The sequence below is a fragment of the Xenopus laevis genome, chromosome 2L, assembly GCF_017654675.1.
Source record: "Xenopus laevis strain J_2021 chromosome 2L, Xenopus_laevis_v10.1, whole genome shotgun sequence".
NCBI lineage: Eukaryota > Metazoa > Chordata > Amphibia > Anura > Pipidae > Xenopus > Xenopus laevis.
In genome coordinates, this window is record NC_054373.1 from 96359304 (window position 1) to 96384402 (window position 25099).

General features: G+C 38.6%; 1 protein-coding gene across 7 annotated transcripts in view; it reads right to left on the reverse strand.

Annotated features, from left to right (window-relative positions):
* bcas3.L (breast carcinoma amplified sequence 3 L homeolog) overlaps positions 1-25099 on the reverse strand; it is a 603015-nt gene that overhangs the window by 295030 nt on the left and 282886 nt on the right. For all 7 annotated transcript variants that reach the window (XM_041582224.1, XM_041582225.1, XM_041582223.1 and 4 more), the window contains one exon: positions 24558-24655. In XM_041582224.1, the coding sequence (XP_041438158.1) occupies positions 24558-24655 (98 nt within the window). The remainder of the gene's footprint in view (positions 1-24557; positions 24656-25099) is intronic.

The window sequence follows — 25099 nt, forward strand, 5'->3', positions numbered from 1 at the left end:
GTTTCAATATATCTAAACGTATCATGGGTTAGTGAGGGACATAAAATACTGCCATGAGTCATAAACCATGCTGCCGAGTCAAGGTGAATATTGCTCCTTTACACTAATTCATACGACCCATCAGAAAAATGTAGGCAAAAATGTGCAATAAACCTATAAACAAATAAAATAAAATACTCCCCTTCTCCCCACAAAAAAAAACTTAATTTCTGTATACATCACTCCCTTGAATAGGTCACTTGTTATTAGGGATGTAGCGAACTGTTCGCCGGCGAACTAGTTCGCGCGAACTTCGACTGTTCGCGTCCGCCGCAAGTTCGCGAACGTCGCGCGACGTTCGCCAATAGGCGTTCGCGTCAAAATCGTTCGACCATTCGACCATTCGATCGCTAAAATCGAATGATTTTCGTTCGATTCGAACGAAAATCGTTCGATCGAACGATTAAAATCCTTCGATCGTTCGAATCGATCGTTCGCGAACTGTTCGCATTTTTTGCCGGTGTTCGCGAACGGCATTCGCGAACACATACTCGGCGGTTCGCTACATCCCTACTTGTTATGTGCACAGTGCTTTGTGTACCTTATTTATTTATCTCTAGAGCTTGCAAAGATTGGTAACCAAGGCAGATACCATCAGAGCATATATTGGAAGAGATATGGAGGCAGATGTATTTGCTGCCTTAGGGTAGTTGTAATATTAAAGTTCTAATACCTAAATCTGAAGATCTGCATATTTAGTGATATGTTCGTTCAGCAGGCACCACTACAGGTACTGTGTTGTGTCAGTAACAATGACCCAGTGACAGTGTGGACCCATCAAAGATGGAGTTCCAGGCAGTAACTAGCGGGGGGCAGGTCCAGGTGCGGGACGTGCAGCCGGGACCCCCATCTGTATGTGATTTTCTGTCCAGCTTCAGCAGTGCGCGAGATTCGCCGGGATGCCATCAGAGTGGTCAATGGTTAAATATTTGAATCCCTCAGGCCCCCTTGGTACTAAGGACTGGGTGTAGTCATAGCCTGTGTAATCTCAGTAGCATGTTGCAGCTGAGGTTGCTGGGAATTGTAGCTAAAGAACAGAGAGCGGGTTTATAAATAGGGACTGTTATGACATACAAATATATTTTGCATTAAAAACAGAAATCAGCATTTTGTTCTAAGAAATCAAAACCGAAAAACAATGATCATCCCTGGATGGGATGGGAAAAGCTATATGCTCCTTCTAATGTGTAGTGTGAAAGAACTCTTTTTTTAAAGTCCCCAGAGAATATAAAGAATAAATTATTCTGATAAGCATGTGGAAAGTTTGGGGAGAAGTGCAGAGATTTTCACATCTGTGTCTGCACATTTGTGTCGGGGGAATAATGGATCTGTCGTAACATTCACATAAAAATGTGAGAAAATGTTCCTTTCCAAAAAATGTAGCAAAAAGAGCCAGAGCTACTTCTGATCTTGTGTCTGCAGCTCAAGCAGAGATAAGTGCTGGACTGGGGGCGTCAGTGGAATCTGTAGAAGCAGTGTAGTACAAATGCACTCAGAGTGCGAAAATGCTCATGCAGCAAATGAACAACACATGTGCCTGAGATAATCATACAAGCACATCATTTACTACTAATTAAGGGACATCATCCTGTGCACGGAAACGTATCTATAAGTCAATCTGCGTAGATCCTTTGCAAAGGTGTTTGTTTATAGAGTGGATTTTGCACCCCTACTGTAATTTATAAAGATATTAGAGCCACAGAACTTTTTAAATGATTGTAAAACGAGTCAAAAAAGTTTAACAATTACAGGACTTATTTACTAACAAGTGTGATGTGCAAAGCAGAAAGAAAGCATCATGTTTTTTTCTACCCACAATGCAACTTTATTTGTACATCTTGTACCTTATTTCGAAAAGCATACACAATTGCTGCACCAAGAATAGACGAACGTTTAAAGGAAGGGGCATATGCACAAGTACTTTTGGGTTTAAATGCAATGGCAGCCTTCTGCCTCACATGGATAAGGTTAAAACATTGTGGGAAGACACGCACGTAAAGCAAACTCTGCTGATTCAAGCCTCAACTTTATTTCTTTAGAAAATGTTTTTTTCACAGAGAAGGTATTTTACCTTGGATTTTTGTTTAAAGGACCAGTAACAGCAAAAAATTCATTAGTATGCTACGATAAAAAGACACCAACACATACTAAACGTTAAAGTCTTTATTAAGAAATAACCAAACCGAAACTCCGCTTGCACTCCTCTTCAGAAAAGGCGATCGTCAGTCCATCAAGTTGGCGTCTTTTTTTCTTGGCATACTAACAAATATTTTTTAGAAAATTTTTGCTGTTACTGGTCCTTTAAACCCTGCATTTTAGGTATGAATATTAGTCATTATCTCAATCTATTGTACAGCTCTATATGGTCTATATAAAATAATCCTAATAAGCACTAGAAAGGATGCTGTGGCTGTTGGCAATAAAAAAAACAGTCCCCTTTATTCTTTAGAAGCCTGTTGCTGAAAGAACATAGGAGTCAGCTGAAGGTGTACTGAGGGGCATGTAATGAATGTGCTCCCAATCTGCACACTTTGAAAGATTATGAGGTTAAGTCACAGGGCTTTTGAGAACTATGTGAAAGAAGAACGACTTCTTGCGTAGACACAAAGAAAGAGGGTGCTATTTACATTGGGAAAAGTTTGGCTGACATTTTTTTTACTTTTTTTTATGACTTAAGAGTGTTTGCCAATGAAAGCTGCCATTATTTGAAAGTGAAGAAAGAAAAGGGAATGTGCCCCTGGATTTTTCACTCCCCTCCCCTACTCCTTAGACCTGTTTTTGCTATTGTCACCTGTATCTGTTTCCAGGAAGCCATATTCATTAGGGTTAATCTCCCTCCTAAATGAATAAACAAAGGATTTCTCTGTGACAGAGAGGCCAGGTGAGGCGATACCATCTTCTGACACAGAAAATCATCTGCACAAATGTGGCTCAGGAAATGACCCGCTGCAACCACACACCTGTGACCATTTGGCAAGCAGCGGGAAAATGTGGAGAACATTGTTAAAAAGTCTCTGGGGCCATTTTGTCGTCTTTGCTTTTTTTTTTGCACATCTTCCACCATCGGCTGTGTTTTCAGCCATACAGCACCTATGAAAGGGACTGCCTCTCAACTGCAAATGGGACTGACATCCTCAACACTCCAAAAAAGGATTATTAGGCTGAATTAATTGACAACATGACATTAAAGACATTATATAGGCTCCAGGCTGACAACATGAATACCTGTATCTGTTTCATCGTGAATGACTTACAGCACATCATTGTGTGAAAATTGAACACTGGGAACATGGTACAAACCGGACTCCAATACTGGAATGTTAATAGGCAGCTCTTTTGTAGATTCTGTCCTGAATCAGTGATATTATTGTCCAACAAACACTTTGAGGTCCATTCAAACAGATACAAATTTAGCATCTACTAACAGATGGCTTTAGTTGCAATCTAGAAGTTAGGAACTGTGTCACCGATAACAGTGACATCCTAGTGTTTATAACAAAAAAAAGTAGTAATTTAACGATATTTATATTTTATTATTTATATTTTATCTATTAAAGATATCAGGCCTTTTACATACCAAAGTACAAATGTGCCTCAGCTAAAAATGGACACATATTGACACTACAGGAAGTTACCCCGGGTTACGTACGAGATAGGGTTTGTAGGTTTGTTCTTAAGTTGAATTTGTATGTAAGTTGAAACATATACATTTTCTTATTAAATGTTACAGGACAGATGTTTGTCTTAACATAGTATTTATTTTTACGCTTCTGTGTATATGTATTTTTACCTTTCTGTCCCTTGCAGTAGAGAACACATGCCAGAGGGGATAAGGGCAGGTGGTTTATTAAAGCTAAATGCTAATAAAGGCCAAGCAAACCACAGTACATTACTGTAATAGCTTCTAAGTATGAGTTGTATGTAAGTTGGGTGTATGTAACTCAAGGACTCCCTGTATTCATTAAAGGTACTTGCATCTAAACACACTCCTTGCACTTCGCCATAGTTGCACTAAAGCCGTTTTGTTCATTCCACTTCTTTCAAAAGATTATGATCAAATGCACCTATTTACTCTGGTGCCCCTTGGAGCTATAGTCACCCTGAATCTGGCGGTGTCAGTAGGATGTCAATAAGTGCTCAGAAATGCACCCAAAGAATTACACACTAATGCTGCATGCCATCCCCTATATTCCTACCACCCTAGGCCCAAGCCTGGTGATAAATGAACCTTACTGTCTTTCAGTCTGGACTTATTGTACTGCAAACTAATAATGCATAAAAGAGGTTGGCATCTGGCTGTAACTACATTTTAAATATTGTTCACAAGCCACCCACAATATGTGTTTGCAGATTTACCAAGAGTTATTATAATCTTTACTCCCATAATAATAATCATGGCAACATAATATAACATGCATACTTCTACAGGCCTTATTCATTTATACATAATATTTTACATGACAAAATTAAAAGCATTTTAAAATAATAACCATGTGGGAATACTGTAACACTAAACACGTTTCCTTCCTGTCCTGCTCAATTGTTGTAAAATCTCAGTATGGGGAATCAAACACATAATAATTGTGTTCAGAAAGCAAACACTGACAGTGCTGGATGCAATCATGTAATCAACCAATAAGATTGTCCATATAAGTAAAATAATGACTCTGGGTTGCTTAAAAGATGATTAAACTGTAGTTTGAGTGCTCCCTTATTAAAAGTTTCCTTTAAGTAGAATCATAACATCATAAAACTTGCACATTTCCCTGGTACAGAACGTGAGGAGAATCAAAGTTCCAGAGCTTCATGTGCTATTCATAGCCTATGCAATGTGTTAAGATTATTAGAATAGGGCAGGATTTAAGTGTACTATAACCTGGCAGGCACAAAAGCAATAAACACACAGAAAAAAAAATGAACATTTTGTCAAAATTACCTGGCAAAAAGAACTGTTTTCTCCACACTTAGGTAAACCTTTTTTATGAGATTTTTGATTATGATCAGATAAATTAAAAACGGGAACCCGGTGAGCTCTTTGATCATGGAGCTTGCAAATGTTTGAGAATATTTTATCCAGACTCCTTTTCATACCAACCAGGAAGAAGGGGGGGGCTGCTTTTTGCAAAATATGGAAACCAAATGCTGACTAATGAATTAAAGGTATGCACTGTAGACCCAGATGTACTCTTTGGGCCATATGGTAACATAAATAAGAAGCGAAAATGAACTATGTAACTGTAAATTACTTTGACACTACTCATATGAAGAATTTAAAAACTTGGAGGGTGCTATATATTCAAAAAAGGTCTGTTTTTAGAACAAGATTCTGGGACAAATTGTAATTATATTAAATAGTGCACATAAAATAGCTGTGCCAGTCCCTTATTTTATAAGAGAAGTATAACAGATATTCTTATTTATACAGCACTGACCACAGAGAGTCTAAAGAGAGGAGCGCTCTCCAAAATAGTCCTGCTCCCCCTTGCCATGCTTTGTGGGGGTGGGCATCAGGTCTTTATATTTAGGTTGCAGAATGCTAAATGCTCTAAGTACTCCAAAATGCTACCTTTAGAATCCATGCAGCCATGTCTTAGGTATATTTTTTACATGGCCCTTTTTAAAGGTTTTTGTTACATCCCTGGTGAACATAACTTGTTAGATATTGTATGGTGGTTATAGACATTAAAGCAGTTAAAACACTTAAAAGTGCCATAGCCCTACGGCCCACTGAATATTGCCTGCAGAAAATCTGTATGCACCACTGCACTCAAGCCAGTAGTATAGAACAGCACACTCCTTCAATATAGTTCATATTTTAAAATCTATGAGAATTTGCAAGCAACATATAGAAAAAAGGGGAGAGAAGAAAAAAAAAAACACCGTAAAATGTGTTTAACAAAGTGCAATGTTGCGTGTTTTTTTTAGCCTTCGGATGAGAATTCTCAAAACAAGTGGCACAGAAAAGATGGCTATTTTTGTTTTACTTTTATAAATATTTCAAACACATCCATCATCACCATGGCATATCTAGTTATTTAGAGTGTCCAATAGGTGTTAAAAAGTTCCTCAGCTGTAACGCAGCCAATGTATTATGAAACAGGAAAAGGCTAGTGACTGTCGTTTAAATGCACAAAGGTGAGATAATGGTCTTTCGCACCACTGAACTGTCAGCTTGACTTAGAATTAAATTATTGCACTAGAGACTATAAACCATACAGCAATGTAAAATATATATATATACAATATGATAGCAAAGGACAAACATAGAAGTTGTCACCTTTATTGAGGGCAACAGCAAAGAGCAGTTAAATACACCGACTTATTGGGTGTAATATGTTTACATTGCACATGGTGCTCTGAGCATTGTTATCTAAAGATTTTTCAATATATATATATTATCATTTGTTAATTATTTGCATTCTTCTTATGACTCTTTCCAGCTTTGAAAAGGGGGGGAGGTGTCACTGACCTATCTATCTATCTATATATATATATATATATATATATATCCCCCCCATTTCCTGCTGCTCTAGACCTGAATCTTTTTGCCCCCTTCTGAATTTATGATTCAACAACATAGGACACACTAAGTTTCTAATGTAAACTATGCTTCTAAGTTATATTTGGATTGATTTAAGGGAATTTATTGTCAAAAAGCTTGCCATGTACTAAGACATATTTTTGTCAGTTACATTTTTCTCAATGTGTTTGCACATCTGTAAACAGAGAAATATATATGTATATATGAGTATATACAAACTAGCACAAATATATAGACTATGTCATAACAATGCTTAAAGTAGTGAATTTATATGCATATATGTGAGCTGACCTTCAGACACTTTCTCTGTGGAATTTGCTTCTGTGAATTTGAGGTGGTCTTGGCTTCTCTCATAACTCAGAATTGCTTTCTAGGGCTTGGTCTTTGCTGTATATGACACTGTATGATAGTAGAACTGATAAATCAAGATTATATATATATATATATATATATATATATATATATATATATATATATATATATATATATATATAATGCAGATGATACCCGCACTAATTCACAACATGTTGTTTTTCCGGGTGCTTGGTCAAAATGGTATATAAAATTGTAAAGAATTTTTGGAAAACGGAGTGCTGGTCCTCTTTACAATTTTTATATATATATATATATATATATATATATATAAATTGCAAACTGGAGAACTGCTGAATAAAAAGCGAAATTACTCACAACTAAATGAAAACCAGTTGCAAATTGTCTCAGAATATCACTCTGTACATGTGAACCACCCCTTTAAGAGGAGGATGCACTGTTATAGTAGAGCATATCTTTGAACTGATTTAATTAAATGGTTAGAAAGGGGATTTACAAATACGTTTTCAAATTCACCTAAATTGTTTTATTTATATATATAATATATATATATATATATATATATATATATATATATATATATATATATATATAACGCAGCGCCACGTGTCAAGATCTCCCCGAATCCCCTCGTGCAAACTAACCCTTACAGTAAATATTCTCAGTGAAATTACATCATTTAAAGAGCATTATTCTCCTCTATCCAGTGAAAAATCAGCTGGATATTTGACATGCAGCAATTTTTACTCCACTTTAATATTATTATACTTCCTGAAATTGCACTGAACAAGCAATACAAATATGGGATCCTTAATCCAGAAACCCGTTATTCAGAAAGCTCCGAATTACGGGATTGCCATATCCCATAGACTCTGTTTTATCCAATTAATCCAAATTTTAAATTTCTTTGTAATAATAAAACAGTACCTTGTACTTGATCCAAACTAAGATATAATTAATCCTTAGTGGAAGCAAAAACAGCCCATTGGGTTTATTTAAGGTTGAAATAATTTTCTAGTAGACAAGGTATAAAGATCCAAATTACGGAAATTTCCATTATCCGTAAAACCCCAGATCTCGAGCATTCTGTTTAACAGGTCCCATACCTGTATAATCAAGATTCCATAACATTACCATAATAATAGGCTTTTAAAAAAATGTTGTGGAACATAGACACGCATTGATCTATACCATTCCACACAGGGATTAGCAGCTCTTAAATCTTCTGCCGAGTAAATATTGTGTTCCACTGCACCCAAGGGAAAGCCTTGCGCTACGTGCAGCTCCGCTGATGCAAGAGCAAAGTGTCAGGAATAATTAGAATCAACACTTTCTCGAGGTAGTGCTCAAAAGCACTTAATAGCATGAAAAACGACTGTTATATGTGTGACATGAAGCAAGAATTTAGTTTGTACTTTTGTTCCAGCTGCTGATTTGACAATCTGCTACCATGAAGGAAATATTGTGCAATCACGGGTAATTAACCCTATTACTGCCACAGGAAATTGCAATTACATTTCTATTCACTCAGAAGTAAAAATATACACACCTTGGTGTGTTGTTCTACCAAACACCTGATTATTTTGCTGAGCCATAATATTGCATGACTCTGTTTATAAGGGAACAAGGGATCACAAGTCACAAGCAAGGCATTCTTATTTTAGAAACCCAAACCAAATCCGGGATTTAGTGCATCCCTACTTCACACTGACTTGACGATATCATGGACCCAGCCCTGGACTGGGATTCAAACTAGACTAGACCCTTGCATTTCAAGTACACAGAGGCCCAAACAGCCCTCCACCAGCCCACTTAATAGTGACTGTCTATGGCAATTTGCGACAGCCCCTCCGGCATTTGCCAGAACCCACAGAATGTCAGTCCGGGCCTACACGGCCTGCAGGAAGCTCTATTGAAACCACTAAAAAAGTAGCTTGGGCAGGTATTAAAGAGCTCTATTACAACAACATAAATCCTGTAATATAAGCCTGACAGTGAAATATCAGAATGCATCTGCCAGTTAGCAAACTAGCTTGGACCTAGCGGGCTGCCAGGCAATGCCACTGCCATCAGGTGGATAGAGCTGTGGTCAAGCATCACTTTCCATCCATCACTGTATCTCATAGTAATAGTAGCACCCACAGAAGTGACAGGTGCACCTCTGTTCAGTAACGTATGTTTGAGCATTTCTAAGCACAAGTTCATTTGTCACTGCTACAGATTTCCAAATTTCCCATTATATGAGTAGACTACATTTTTGGTCCCTTTTTTTTGTGCTTTTAAAGTCAGCTTATTATAAAGAACATAATATTGCACCGAAATTGCCAGTGACATGACTCAAAAGATTTGTGTGTGTTCTTCAATTATTTGCTCCTTCCTTCCTCTACCTTCTATATTTCTTGCAGCATAATCAGTCACTATTTCTCTATTGTATTTCTATCACTCTCTCTGATCCCCTCACTTATTTTTTTTTATCATATATTTATCAATATTTTCCTGTGTGATTAAAATGAGTACAGGGAAATACCTCTGGAAACTTTGCCTCACAAGGAAACTTCGGGCGACTTCTGAAAATGAAGCTCTCTGAGTGCCATCCCCGCTGGCGATTAACATTCAAGCCGACAAGAAGGCAGGGAAGGCAGTTCGGGGGGAGATTAGTCGCCCCGAAGAAGAGATTTGTTGCCTGGCGACATTGCAGCGTGTGTCTCTGCCCTCAGAGTTTACACACACGCACAAACACATCAGACCTTAATAGTAGTACTAATTCACAACTACAAAAGGTGATTTTCCGTTGTTTATTAAAGTTGTTTTAATTTTTTTTCTATGGTATGTCGACACTTTTAATGGTATTCCAATCACTTATGTGTTTACGCCATTTAAACAGAGCCCTGTAAACATACCAGTTAACATATAACCAGGCTGCTATTTTTAAATAAAAAGAAAGTATGTATCAAACATGGGAACAGTCCCTGCTCTGGATTTGGTTAGTATGATTTATCTAATCAATTAGAGGGGCAAGGAATCCAATATTCCACAGTCTTTAAATCTACGGCATATGCAACCATTTACAGCTCTGTGTCAGAAAGGCAAAGCATGAGCAGGGCCAAACAATCTGCTAATAACTGGGGGAAATAATTCAGTCTATGAGATTTCACTGGCTAACAGGCCTCAGGCGCTCTTGGTGGAAATGTGTTAATGACATCACCCTTCTCTTGCCCAGGAAGTTACAAAACAACTGTGAATTTGCCCTGTATTTTTACATAGACAAATGTGTAGCATTTTTCTAAGAACCGTGTTTTCATATATTCTAATACCTGGGATTTTCTTTATTCATCCGCTTTGATACTGGAGTCTCTAACAGGTATAGTCAGCCGGCATCTTTCTGAATATTTTGCACTTTAAGTGCCCTGCATGGGATGCTAGCAGTCCCTTAGTTCAGTAACAGCATTTGATGCTTAGAAACGTATGTAGAGTACCCTTTTAGAATATTTCCTACTATTAACGTGAAACTCATACATAAATGTTAAATTGCATGCCAAGTGGCTTAAATTAAACAACATGAAAGTTATATGCAAATGACATTAGTCCCTAAAGTTTGCTAATCTCAGATGGCCGGTAAAAATGATGGTTGATCCAAATGTTATTAATAGATAAAAAAGTTAAATATATGGGAAGGCCGGTATTTTTTTCCGGAAAAAGTGCAAACCCTAGATGTCAGTGAGACCATATGAAAACCTGGCGCTGAGCTTAAATTTTATATTGTTATGCACTGCCATGTTAATCATCTTTATTAAGGTGGTTGATCACCTTTGAATTAACTTTTAATATTACCTAGATACTTATATTCTGAGACCATTTGCAACTGATTTTCATTTTTTATTATTTGTGGATTTTGAGTTATTTAGCTTTTTATTCAGCAGCTCTCCAGTTTGCAAATTCAGCTGCTAAGATTCAAATGACCCTAGCAACCATGCATTGATTTGAGACTGGAATATCAATATGAGAGGGATTGAACAGAAAGATGAGTAATATAAAGAAGCAATAACAATACATGTGTAGCTTTACAGAACAAAGTTGCTTAGAAATGACAATTCTATAACATACGAAAAGTTAAAGGAAAACTATACCCCCCAAACAATGTAGGTCTCTATTAAAAGATACTGAGTAAAACAGCTCATGTGTAAAACCCTGCTTCATGTAAATGAACCATTATCATAATAATATACTTTTTTAGTAGTATGTGCCATTGGGAAATCATAAATAGAAAATTGCCATTTTAAAAAATAAGGGCCACCCCCTGAGCTCGTAGGATTCACTGTGTACACATACAAACCACAAGTAAGGTCACATGAGCCAATTAACATACAGAGTTCTGCCTTTTGCTTCCTCACTTCTTGCTGTTACAGCTAGAGCTGTAGTATTTCTGGTCAGGTGATCTCTGAGGCAGCACAGATAGAGTCACGAAATGGTGGTTCAAGGCAAGAGATGTAAAAGGGCAATATTTATGTAAATATATATTCCAGTTTGGTAAGATTCTTTAATATGTCATTCAATTTGATATAAACTATCTGTTGCTTAAGTATTCATTTTGGGGGTATAGTTTTCCTTTAAAGTTATACTGTAATTTTTTCAAAATGCATCAGTTAATAGTGCAGCTCCAGCAGACTTCTGCACTGCAATCTGTTTTTCAAAAGAGCAAACTGATTTTTTATAAGTCATTTTGAAATTTGACATGGGGCTAGACATACTGTCAGTTTCCCAGGTGCCCCCAGTCATGTGACTCATGCTCTGATAAATTTCAGTCATTCTTTACTGCTATACTGCAAGTGATATCACCCTCCTACCTCCCCCCCCCCACACAGCAGTCCATTATCAGAACAATGGGAAGGTAATCCGATCACAGCTCCCTGGTACATATAAGAACATTATTCTGATGAAGTGCCAAAGAGAGGCACGAAACGCGTCAGGTGACTAGACACGCCATGGTTTAGTTGAACAGTCTCAGGAGAATGCCTGTCTGTGTTTTTAAAGATGCTTGGAAATAAAGACATTTTTTTATTCTAACATCCCGTGGTTATGGCTCCAGTCTATCTATTGCTGTCTTACATATAAGAACAGCACTCAATAGTAAAATCCAGGTTCCACTGCAACCCCATTCAGTTACATTGAGTAGGAGAAACAATAGCCTGTCAGAAAGCAGGTACATGGTGCAGCACTGGCTCTTTCTGAAAGCACATGACCCAGCAAAATGACCTAAGATGGCTGCCTACACACCAATATTACAACTAAAAAAATATACTTGTTGGGTCAGGAATTAATTTTACATGGTAGAGTGAATTTTGCAGTGTAATTTAGGAATAAAAACTACACCAAAAAAATTATGACAATCCCTTTAATTTATATATGAACCAGCCTTTTAACAGGGTTTACATCAAGAATTATAATCTTGTAATTAAAAAGTATATGTGTTGGGGAAATGAATAAATTCTGCAAGTTTAATTTTTGCTAAAAGTTATTGACAAGTATGACAGCATTAGCTGTTGCATGCTCAATGAGACACATTATAACAATAGTTTTGAGCTCTAAGAAGGGGTTGCTGCGGGCAGACTTACAGTGCTTACAGTGAGGGGTTTACAAAAAGGCATGCAGTCATGTGATAACAGGCCATGGTATCACTGACGGAAAGCACAAGACACATATGTGCACAATATCTCAGATTACTTGTTACTTGGTCCCACAGATTCTAAAGGCTATATTTGAACTTCTTTCTGCTGGCAGTCACTTGGAGAAAGTCACCTTGTTATTCTCCGTTGAACCAGTTGGTTATCAAGTCATGAATGCTACAAGTTATTGAACACCAGCAGCTGGAGAGCTACAGGTTGAAGTTCTTACATTCGGAAACCTCTTCTAACTTTATGCATGCTTTACTGGATGTTATTTTGCTTAGAACTACTGACCCTTGTCTAAATTATTGAATGTGTTGACAGTTTCTAGCTACATTTTAATTTTTATGCCATAAAAAACAATTTATTTGGCTTATAAGCACATAGTTCTTTCCTAATAACAAGGTAACTTCTAGTGGCAGTCCCTACTCATGGGAATCTTTGTTCTAACACTAGAGTGCTGTGTGCTGGTTTTACAAGTTGTACATAATCACAAACCAAAAAATGGAACCAGCGACTGATGCACTGCAGGCAAAAAAGTATCTCAAAATGGAATAAACGTTCTAAGCAATTCTAACAAGTCTATCTCACAGGACCCAGTACTTTAGAGAAATATGGTCCCAAAGGTACATCCTGGTGTGTATATTGTTTAACTGTTGACTGATATGTGGAATATAAAAAAAAGCAATGTACTTCCTTAACAAATGGTCCCATACTCCTCAGGCCTGAAAGCCAGCACAATCTGTAAAAACACAAGCTCCCTTTATGCCATCCAGGTAATTACAGGTTCAGGTCAAGGACTCAAACCCATATAGATTTCATCGCCGTACCAACAAGGACCCTTGAGCACTGACTGTATCCACTCATGCAGGGACAGCCTTAAAGGATATATGATGCCAAAAATCCTTAGGCCCCGTCATCACCAGTAATAAGAAAGCAATAAGCGCTCAGCCTTGTCAGTTGTTGCCTACAGCAATTAGAGCAGACTGGGAATTCATACCGTGGGTGAATTCATCTGCCGGCTGCATTCACACATCCTGCCCACCTAAATGCGGGATTGCTGCTACCGGGAGCAAATACACATTGCTTAGCAATGGGCAGCACAAGGATCCACTGCTAAATAAAAAACTATTCATAAGATTATACAGTGCATAAAGTACAGATGAGAAGCACCTTGCAGAAACTGGTACATATTGATGTGCTAAAAGCCCCCACTTTGCTCACCAATACATAGCTGCTCTCTATTGCCAGTAAGATTCTACATATTCCCAGAAGAGGATGTCAGTGTTGTGGAATGGAAGCAAGCTCAAGAGTGTTTAAAAAGAAGGTAGCCAAATAGTCTACATAGTAAGTTAGGTTGAAAAAAAGACACACGTCAGTCAAATTCAACCTTTTAACTGTATTTTAACCTGCCTAACTGCTAGTTGATCCAGCGGAAGGCAAAAAACCCATTTGAAGCCTCTCTAATTTGCCTCAATGGTGAAAAAATTCCTTCCTGACTCCAAACCAGTCCCTGGGTCAACTTGTACTATGAGCTATCTTCCATAACTCTGTATTCCCTCCCTTGCTACAAAGCCATCCAACCCCTTCTTAAAGCTATCTAATGTATCAGCCTGTACAACTGATTCAGGGACAGAATTCCACATCTTCACAGTTCTCACTGGAAAAAAACCCTTCCGAACATTTAGACGGAACCTCTTTTCTTCTAATCGGAATGGGTGACCTTGCGGCAGCTGGAAAGACCTACTGGTAAATAAAACATTAGAGAGATTATATGATTAGTGGCAGAACTACCGGAGGAGCATGGGGTGCGATTGGGCCAGGGCCTGCTCCCCCTCAGGGCCCCCCGACAGCTCGCACCACTGAATGTGGCCAGAAAGGGAGGGAGGTGGGCGGGGGGGGCAGCTGCAAGTCCCGCACCACCCCCCTCTAGTTACGTTACTGTATATGATCCCCTTATATATTTATACATAGTTATCATATCACCCCTTAAGCGCCTCTTCTCCAGCGTGAACATCCCCAATTTGGCTAGTCTTTTGTAATTATTAGAGCAGGTACACAATTATCAGCATTAAAATGTGAAGGAGAATAAAATAACTGTACCTCCTACTAATAGCTGGAGGCTGAAGGCTGTTTGGTTAACATCCCTTAGGGCCCTTGCCTGCATCCTACTTCTGTACCATGATTCCAGAGAACACATTTGCCACCCTTATTTTGTTTGTTGTTGGGGATTTTGGTTCTGTATGAGTGTAATACAGTGCTATTGTAATGTTACTGTAAATAATGTTCATTTTTTGTTGTAAAGTTTTCAATAAAAAAAAACATAAAAACTCCAACCCTGTACAGGTATGGGACCTGTTATGCAGAATGCTTGGGACCTGGGGCTTTCTGGATAATGGATCTTTCTGTTATTTGGATCTTCATGTCTTAAGTCTACTAGAAAATCATATAAACATGAAATAAGCCCAATGGGCTAGTTCTGCTTCCAATAAAGATTAATTATATCTTAGTTTGGATCAAGTACAAGGTACTGTTTTATTATTAAAGAAAAAAAGGAAATCATTTTTAAAAATCTGGATTTTTTTGGATAAAATGGAGTCTATGGAAGACTGCCTTTCTGTAATTCGGATAATGGATCCCATACCTGAACTGATAAGAGATCAGAGGAAAGCAAATGCAGTGGTCATTTTTAGCGGAATCGAAAAGAAGCCATTTTACATACACACACATACAGTTTTCATATATTAAATACTAATATATAGCAAGGCCCTGTAAGAATTCTAAAAAGAGAAAATCTTTTTTTTTCACTTCCTAGCCTCAGGTTCTTGCTATTTAAATGTTTGATTCCCAAACAGAGCCATGTAAGAAGCACACGTGTATTTTCTTTGCAACAACATTTGGAAAGAGGGGTTTTCCGTCTATTTTTCACTTACTTGAACCTATTCAGCCTGCTTCAGATTAGCCACACCATTGGCAATAGCCCCTAGTTTTCATTTCATTTACTTGCATAGCCTTTGTTATGGCTATAAAATAAGTTGATTATTAAAAGCACATGCTGCTCCACATAAGCTTATTCCTTTTCATAACATAAACCAATCCCTATTTTATGCAAATCATTACAGCTTCATGTAGAATATGCATGTAGGTGTGTGTTTACCTCTTACAGCAATCTCAGACATTCTCCTATACTTATTTTATATATGGTCCACTCTGATCTTATAAAACTTCAAGTAAGAGCAACAGCATTACTATGCTGTAAGAGTACGTCTGAAAACATGGCCATAACCCAGAGTAGTGTCTGTCACAACTGCTACAAATACAGCTAGTACTGTACCCCCATAGCACAAGGAAACTGCATTTTGCCTGAAATCAAGCAATACTCATCCTCCTCCTGCTAAACAGACTGGGTGGAAAGCCTTACACATGGACTGTTGAGTGGACAATGAGTGAAGCTGCCAACATAATGAGTTCCCATGCACACCATGTAATAGAAAGTGCTCTGCCCTGGGCACAAACAATGGCATCCTCAGTGGGGCTGCAGTCTGCTGCTGTTGGAAAGGCAAGTGGGATAGGGCCTATGGGCAATCACACTGCCAGCCCTGTCAATATGGACATAGGCACAGGAAAAATGTTTTTAACACATTAGGTAGTCGTATCTGATTTAAAATGCTGTGCTTTTGCAAATGAATATTTTCTCATAAATTAACACTTGAAGATAAGAAAGTATATACTCTATTTATACAGTATTTAAAAGGCAAAGACAAGTCACCTTGAAATTCTGAAACCTTCATAAAAGCACTCAGCCTTCAGACATGTGCTTTTATATGGTCACAGAAGTCCTTTGTGACTTCTAATAGCCTTATAAATTACATATATTATTTATTGTTGTTCATCATTATGTTGGCTGCAGAACCAACATCTCCTTATGCAGGAATCTTCTGCAGAAAGGCTCAAAGACATATGTTAGAATGTAATAAAAGTAATTAACAGAAAAATATGTATCATGTGAATAATTTTTCCTTTGTACATCTCTAATATGTTTTGCAAACCCTTACCCTTACCTTCTATCAAAGAAACAAAGGTTGTTCATTTTGCAGTTTCCATCAGTGCTCAGTGAATCTAATAAACATTCTTACTGATCTTACTGTTATTTTAAAGGAAAACTATACCCCCCAAACAATGTAGGTCTCTATAAAAAGATATTGCATAAAACAGCTCATATGTAAAATCCTGCTTCATGTAAATAAACCATTTTCATAATAATATACTTTTCTAGTAGTATGTGCCATTGGGTAATCAGAAATAGAAAATTGCCATTTTAAAAAATAAGGGCCGCCCCCTGAGATCGTAGGATTCACTGTACTCACAAACATACCAACAAACTATATATGTTAGGTCACATGAGCCAATTAACAGACAGAGTTGAGTCTTTTGCTTCCACACTTCTTCCTGTTACAGTTAGAGTTGAAGTATTTCTGGTCAGGTGATCTCTGAGACAGCACAGAGACATCACGAAATGGTGGCTCAAGGCAAGAGATGTAAAAGGGCAATATTTACTTAAATATATATTCCAGTTTGGTAAGATTCTTTTCTATGCCATTTAATATGATATGAACTATCTGTTGCTTAAGTGTTCATTTTGGGGGTATAGTTTTCCTTTAACATAAGAATTTAAAGCATTATATACTGTATGCACTATAATAAATAATTGTATTGTGAAAGGCAAATTGTTGTGCTTCATTTTTTAGCTTTTTTTTTTTTTTAATTTGCAACTTTTAGTATGTTCCCAAATAGTCTGGCTGTTTCACTGTATAAAACTGTCTATAACGGCTAATAATTCAGAAAGTGTTTATAAAAAGAAGATGAATGTAAAACTCAGTGCTCAGAGAAGTTTACACCAATTAAATTTACACCAACAACTCAATCTATTTGAGTTTAGGTCCCCTATGCAGATTTGGTCCAGTATGCAGATTTACTGCAGATTTACCTCACCTTTCCTATGACTTTCCTGCACTGTTGGTGCAGATCTCCCTAGATGGTCGGCACTCGTCAGCACAATATAAGTAGGATTTTTAAGAGAGTCGCACAAACACCATCAGGGACGGACTGGGCCCAGGAAAAAAACCTGCTGGGCCTCAGCTCTTATGTGCCCACCCACCTGTGACCCAGCCATCTCTGCCCGGACCTCTCTCCCTGGCCTGTTCTCTGCAGTAAAGAATAGGTAAGCACAGCGGGGCCAATGGAAGATTGCGTCTTGGAAGGGGTGGCCGGAGGAGGTTTGCGGCTGGGGGGGTGCAGAGGGTGCTTTGCAGCTGGGGGTGGTGTAGGAGCCCCTGAGGCAGCAGGCCAGATGGGCCCTGGGCCCCCAGTCTGATGCTGAACACTATATTCACTGCAGGTGGGGAACTTAGACCTTTTGTTGTGACCACCTCAAAAGGGGTAAGCTTCCTGCCTGCAGTGAATATGGTGTTTGTATGACTCTCTTAAAAATTCTTCCCCTATAACATCAGGGCACACCCGGTATAACCCACTTATCCTATATACTAACCGAAGGCCTATCTATGTCCCGAGTGGAGGGGAGGCAGATGCGCACGCAACTTCGGTTAGGATCTATGAGATGCGCGCGCAACTTCAGCCGAAAGACATAGATGCGGCCTTCGATTAGCAGATGTGCTGGAAGGTTAGGATCAGAACAGGTTAGGATCGGGGAGGCAGATGCGCTGGAAGGTTAGGATCTAGGGAGGCAGATGCGCTCACCGTCTCCTTCTGCCTCCCGCCGCCTCTTCTTTCCTGCTCACTCAGGCGGCGACCGCTGGAAGGTTAGGATCTAGGGAGGCAGATGCGCTCACCGTCACACTAGGGGAACCGGTTGCGTACCTGCACGAAAGTCTGTATAAGCGTCGGCCATCTTGCTACTCCTCTGCGACTTTGTCATCCGCCCACTGCCAAATCCGCCCACTAAAGTCTGTATAAGCGTCGGCCATCTTGCTACTCCTCTGCGAGTTTGTCATCCGCCCACTAAAGTCTGTATAAGCATCGGCCATCTTGCTACTCCTTTGCAAGTTTGTCTAATGGCGGCGCTAGCGTCACTCTAGGAGGGGAACCGGTTGCGTACCTGCACGAAAGTCTGTATAAGCGTCGGCCATCTTGCTACTCCTCTGCGACTTTGTCATCCGCCCACTGCCAAATCCGCCCACTAAAGTCTGTATAAGCGTCGGCCATCTTGCTACTCCTCTGCGAGTTTGTCATCCGCCCACTAAAGTCTGTATAAGCGTCGGCCATCTTGCTACTCCTTTGCAAGTTTGTCTAATGGCGGCGCTAGCGTCACTCTAGGAGGGGAACCGGTTGCGTACCTGCGTGGGTGGCCATTTTTAGCAAAACGGGCTATATTATCTCCAAAAAATATTGATGTTGACATGATAAACAACCAAGTGATTGCATTACTTCCTGGACAAAGCTGTGTCTTTCTGAGTACTGACTGTATTGATTCTGAAGACGAAAGTGAGAAACTTAACTTCCCATTAGAATATTTAAACACTATCAACAATGCTGGATTACCACAACACAATCTTATACTCAAAGTAGGAACAATAGTCATGCTGTTAAGAAACCTTAAGGGTAGGGGCACACGGCGCGATTTCGCCGCGATTCTGCGCTAAGCGAGTTGTCGCTGCGTTTTTTAAGCCGAAATAGCTTTGCTAACTTTGGCGCTGGCGTCAATGCAAATCGCGGCAAAATCGCTGCGCTAATTCACACGCGGCGATTCGTTTTCTATTGTCGTCCGAAGTTGCCTCGCTGAGCGTTTCCGGGCGACAGTAGAAAAAGAATCGCCGCGTGTGAATTAGCGCAGCGATTTCGCCGCGATTTGCATTGACGCCAGCGCCAAAGTTAGCAAAGCTATTTCGGCTTAAAAAACGCAGCGACAACTCGCCCAGCGCAGAATCGCGGCGAAATCGCGCCGTGTGCCCCTACCCTAACACTAAGCAAGGTTTATGTAACGGTACACGGTTGGTTGTGAAGAGCATGAGACAAAATGTTATCAAGGCAGAAGTGCTTACAGGATCCCATAGCGGTGATACTGTTTTGATTCCCAGAATTGACCTTACCAGTTCTGACCAGGAATTACCTTTTAAACTTAAACGACGACAATTCCCCATTAAGGCTGCATTTGCCATGACAATCAACAAATCACAAGGACAAACATTGGATAAAGTCGGCATTTACCTATCTGAGCCTGTGTTTGGTCATGGTCAACTTTATGTTGCATTTTCAAGAGTGCAGCATTCATCTGATGTTAAAGTCAAGATTTTAAGTACAGCTCACCAGGGAGAACTCATTCAAGGACAGGAGAACATTTTCACAAAAAATGTTGTTTATAAAGAAATTTTTCAGTAACACTTTACTACCAATAAACTCAAAATTTAAGAATTCTAATAGCAGATAGGTAATAACAAGCAATAGGCACAGATTCACTCTACATCCCCACAAATTAGCGTCGCCAGTTGCTGCCTGGGGATGCCGAGTGAATCAGCACCCATCGCATTTTGCTACCTCACTGTTGTTACCATTCTTTCATTAACGATTCTTTAGAGAATCGGGGGTTTACTGGTAATTATTTCTAAAATGCAAACATTTTAATAGAGTCCAGTTCATGATCATGAGACATACACAATAATCATACTGTCATAATCATAATATCAAACTGCAGTGATTAGGAAAATGGGTTCCTTTAAGGTTAAGCATGTATTTAAATACAGTACATTTCCAAAACAAGGCTTGAGTTATTATGCTCTGAAAAAATGTCTTGTGATATTTACCTGTGATATTAACATTGATAAAGAGTATATATCGGTGTGCATAACAGCAATTTTTCAGTAAACATTGAAGAATTGCCTAATCACTGCACTAAATGAACAATAGCAGAATGTATTGATAAAGGAGGATGCAGAGTACAGAATGTCCTAATCACTGACTTGCACAAAATGTGCATGCACACCGTCCACACTTCACTTCTACAGAGTATAATAGGGTCCGGCATTTTATGGAATGGTTACATTTAAATGATGACAAACTATAATGAAATGTTGTGAAGCTAAGACAAAAAGATTGAGCTTGATAGCAAAAGGCGCCACAATCCTGCATCGCTTAGCAACCAGCAATCAACAGTCAGATAATGATCAGCAGATGGAATGCAAGGTGTATGGGGATTGGCTTCCTGGTTCAGTGTAACTACCAAACATTTAGCCCCTATGTTTGACCCGGCTTAGTGATAAAACAAAACGTCCATGTTGTCTGGATCAGCTACTGAACATATGTGCTACATGAAAAATCTGTGAAATGAAAACTGAACTTGCCCTGTCCGAGGTGCATGAAAACAACCAATGCTTTAAAAAAAAAAAAAGCTTTTTTTGTTGTACATAAAAGCGGGCTGGCTAAATAGGACAATTCTACTATTTACTCATATTGAACTCTCTACTTAACATCTCCTTTTCTGCTGTTTCACTGCACATGCTCTGTGCTGCTGTCACTTACTGAATTTAGGGACCCTCACACTATAAGGCTGATTAGTAATTAATACAGATAATTACTACATGGCAGCACAGAAACCAGTGCAACTAGCATAAGCATTTAATAATCAGTCCTGTAACATCAGCTTATTTTACAGGCCAAATTAGTTTTCTGCTTGATAATTAGTGACGACCCCTAAGCTTAGCTTTTCAACAGCTGCTCAGAGTCCACTAAGCATGTGAGTATCACAGACACTTTCCAAGTTGGTGACCCCCTGTGACAAGTTTGAAGTCCTGGATCATTGCTGCTATTGACAAGCTGAAACTTTAGGCTGGTGCAATAAGTGCAGTATATAAAATATGGCATTTTTTACCCTATTCATTTTTAGGGTCTAGGTCTCCTTTAAAGGCAGCACAAACACTTGAAGCCCCATTTAGGATGGCAAGTGACACTGTTTATAAAAGGTACTCAGACCCAAACAAATTCACTGGATTTTTTACATATCTATACTTGGATGAGTAGAGTGCACATGCTCGGATCCCTGGAATTAAAGCTACCTTGGACCAAAGTCTTGGAAAATGTGAATTGTGGAAACAATGCATTGGAGTTAAAATGACAATTTTGTAATCAAATGTCTTTTTTTCCTTTCTCATTAAAAAGTATCCAAAAAGTGATTTGGAGGTGCACAATGCCTGCTCAGCTGCAAAATGAGCCAACTCACATATAACAAAGGCACACTCCACGCAAGTGATTCTGCAACAAATATTTGATTATTTTTATTTTATTATTATAGTGAGATCTCAGTAGCAAATGTTTTGGGGACAAGCCCCTTCATCAAGTGCTCTTACAAAGTGAGTTAAGGGAAAGGTATTTAAAGGGGACTAAAGTTACTGCTGAGCTCAAATTTACATGCACAAAGATACATGCCAGTTTCAGCCATCTAAAGGCAATGCAGAGAGGACAACTGGATCCAAAGAGATCTGAACACATTTTGACCATGCCTGCCCTGTCCTTTTGCTCCACTGCTTCAGATAGAGGACTTTGAGTGATGATGATTCTATGCATTTGAATAAACCAGTGAGATGTAAGGTTTTAGATGAAAATTACTGACAGTGGGTGGTGACAGACTTGTTACTGCAGGTGACCAGGTAATGGGGGCTTAAATCAGGAGCAAGCCTTTTCATAAAAAGGAGGTTCGATTATAAACTTTCATCAGTTAAATAACATAGCACTTTATAACAAGAACTATATAGGAAGTATAATTGTATCTGCAGCTTTAGCTGAGCCCAATTCATCAGCCTTTCCAGTTTTTTAAGAGAGTGTTACAGAGTAGTCTATAGATAACTCTAAAATAAATGGCTCATAAGGCTTATGGTAGTTGCTACACAGAAACACAATGTGCACTATATGTTCAAACTGTATTATTCCTGCCAGCCTGAACTACAATATAATCAAGAAGCATTGCTGCATGCTGCACATTGAATCTGAGTGCAGCCATCTTTCAATTCAAGATGGTTAATAGACCTTGGAAATGAGACACAAGCCTTTTACAGAGTTCCTAGCCTGTAGATGACTACAAAATAGTTCTATTGTATCCTAAGGAGACATAATGTACTTGCTGTAAAGAAAACTATGAAACCTGTTTATAGGCAGCTGCTAGTAGTCACTACTAATAATCGCCAAACGCTTACAAAATCATAACCAGTGGACTAGGGTATTTGGTATGAACCATACAATTTGCATACATATCACATATCTTTTTCACTTTAAAGCAACCTTTATAAATCCCTTTTTGTGTTTATTACAGTTTCTTTTTACAGTTTTATACTTCAATCCACTCAACAGCATCTATGGGGGTTTTCACATCACTGCAGATTACAATCCTCTTTGGATCTTGGCTTGTTGACTAATGCTTTGTGTTTAATAATTCTACTTGTGAGAGATTTTATTTGACAAAATCATGCTGTGTCTGGCCCCCTAATTTTCAGTGCAGCTCTACAGCAGTGGTATAAACCTCTGTTGTTCCCATTTCCCTTAAACACTACTGTGCCATACTGCATGAAACCAGATACATAGTGTAATACCTTTTATAAGCCACATGTTCTCTGAAAAACATGTCAGGGTGTTTAGAAATACTGTTCTATTGTAAAACAATTAATATTTGAGAATTGGTAGATATCTTTCTATTTAGAAAATTTCATTCAGTCATGTATTTCGGTTTGCAAGTAAAAAACACTGCAGTTTCTGATGAACGCAGCAGTACAAAAAAGGAGATTTGGATGGCACTCCAAGTAGATTTACAGGTTAGTGCAGGGGTCCCCAACCTTTTTTACTTGTGAGCAACATTCAAGTGTAAAATAATGTTGGACAGCAACAAATGCTTGCAAAATGTGTACTGCAGCCTACGGGAGGTTCTGTTTGGCAGTTGACATGGTTTTTATGCAACTAAACCTTGCTTTTAAGGCAAGAATTCAAAAATAAGCACCTGCTTTGAGGCCAATGGAAGCAACATCCAAGGGGTTGTAGAGCAATGTTACTCACAAGCAACTGGTTGGGGACCACTTGGTTAATGAAAGTAGGTCCAAAATTTTAAATGAATGTTACACAATGACAAATTTGCTACACCCAACAGAAGGCAGGTCAATCCAATTGTGTCATTTGTTATCTCCACACCACTGCAAATTTAAGGTTATTAAACAGCAAAAGTTTCAGAACAGAAATTGTATTCAGTTATACCAGTATTGGGGCAATAACCCCACCCCACCAGCAGAAGTAATCCTGATCCTATATGCATTTTGGAGCAATTTACAAGTGTTTCTTGGTATTGTTAATATTGTTGCTAATAACGCATTTCTAAAACTGTTGGTTGCCAAATTGATGGATTTGTTAATGTTGCCAATTGTATGAATGTTAAAAATGTGCTGTTATTGCTCATAATTTACAAAAATGTCATATGTGTACCAAAAATGTCTTCTCTATAGTGACATAGGTCAAATAAAATTTCCCAGACATTTTTATTGCGCCAGCAAAATTCTGACAATAAGTGTCATAGCTACATCAAGTTTTCATAAATGCTGTAGCTACTAGTGATCTGTGGGTCAAGATAAACTCAACCTGTACTCAATCCTAACCCACAAAACCTTAACCAGCAAAATGTCATCATAGTAGGACCCACACCCAACCTGCTCCTGTATCTTCCTGCTACGTAAGTCTTATCCAAGGCAGGATAATCCTTGGGAGCAGAGAAGGTGTACACCCAACCCAAAGCCACAACAGTTGCTCAATCCTCAATCTGAACCTGCCCAAACCGCGAATCCGATGGGTTTCAGGTCAACCCACACATCTCTAGTAGCTACAACACAGAAAGTTATTTGCTAGAACAGCAACAAATAATCATGAACTTAAAACGTCAGTCACTGGAGTTTTCCTTTGTGGCTAATTGACCAGTTAAGGCTCTCCATGAGCATCCCTACCTGAAGTTGCATCAATAACAGTAGAAGTTCCTCTGCGATCAGAGCCAGGGCGAGGTGATCCAGGCATGCTGACAGGTTCTGAGCGTACAGGCTGAATCCTACAATCACACAACATTAAAAAAAATATATACAACTCAGCTTAACAGAATGGCAATTTTTTGTTAATTTCTTTTAAATACCAGTGTGCTGCATACATAATCAAAATAATGTTAAATCAAGAGAAAAGTATGCTAGATTTTTAACTTAAATTACAGACTTTTGTGTTTGAACAATACATTTCTAGACCAGGAGCAAACTTTCAAACTATAACATTACCACCTTGACCATTTATAAACTCTCCATAATGCTGTTACTTATTATCTCTGCAACTTTACTCTTAACATTGTCATGTATTTATTGTTTATTTCCAAGTTCATAGTAATAAAGATGAAATTACATAATACTATTTTCATAGGAAATTACTTTTTATTTGCACTCTTTTTCAGAGGTACTCCCCCTGGGAATACTGCCCTCACACTAACAAAAATTAAACAATTCTGTTT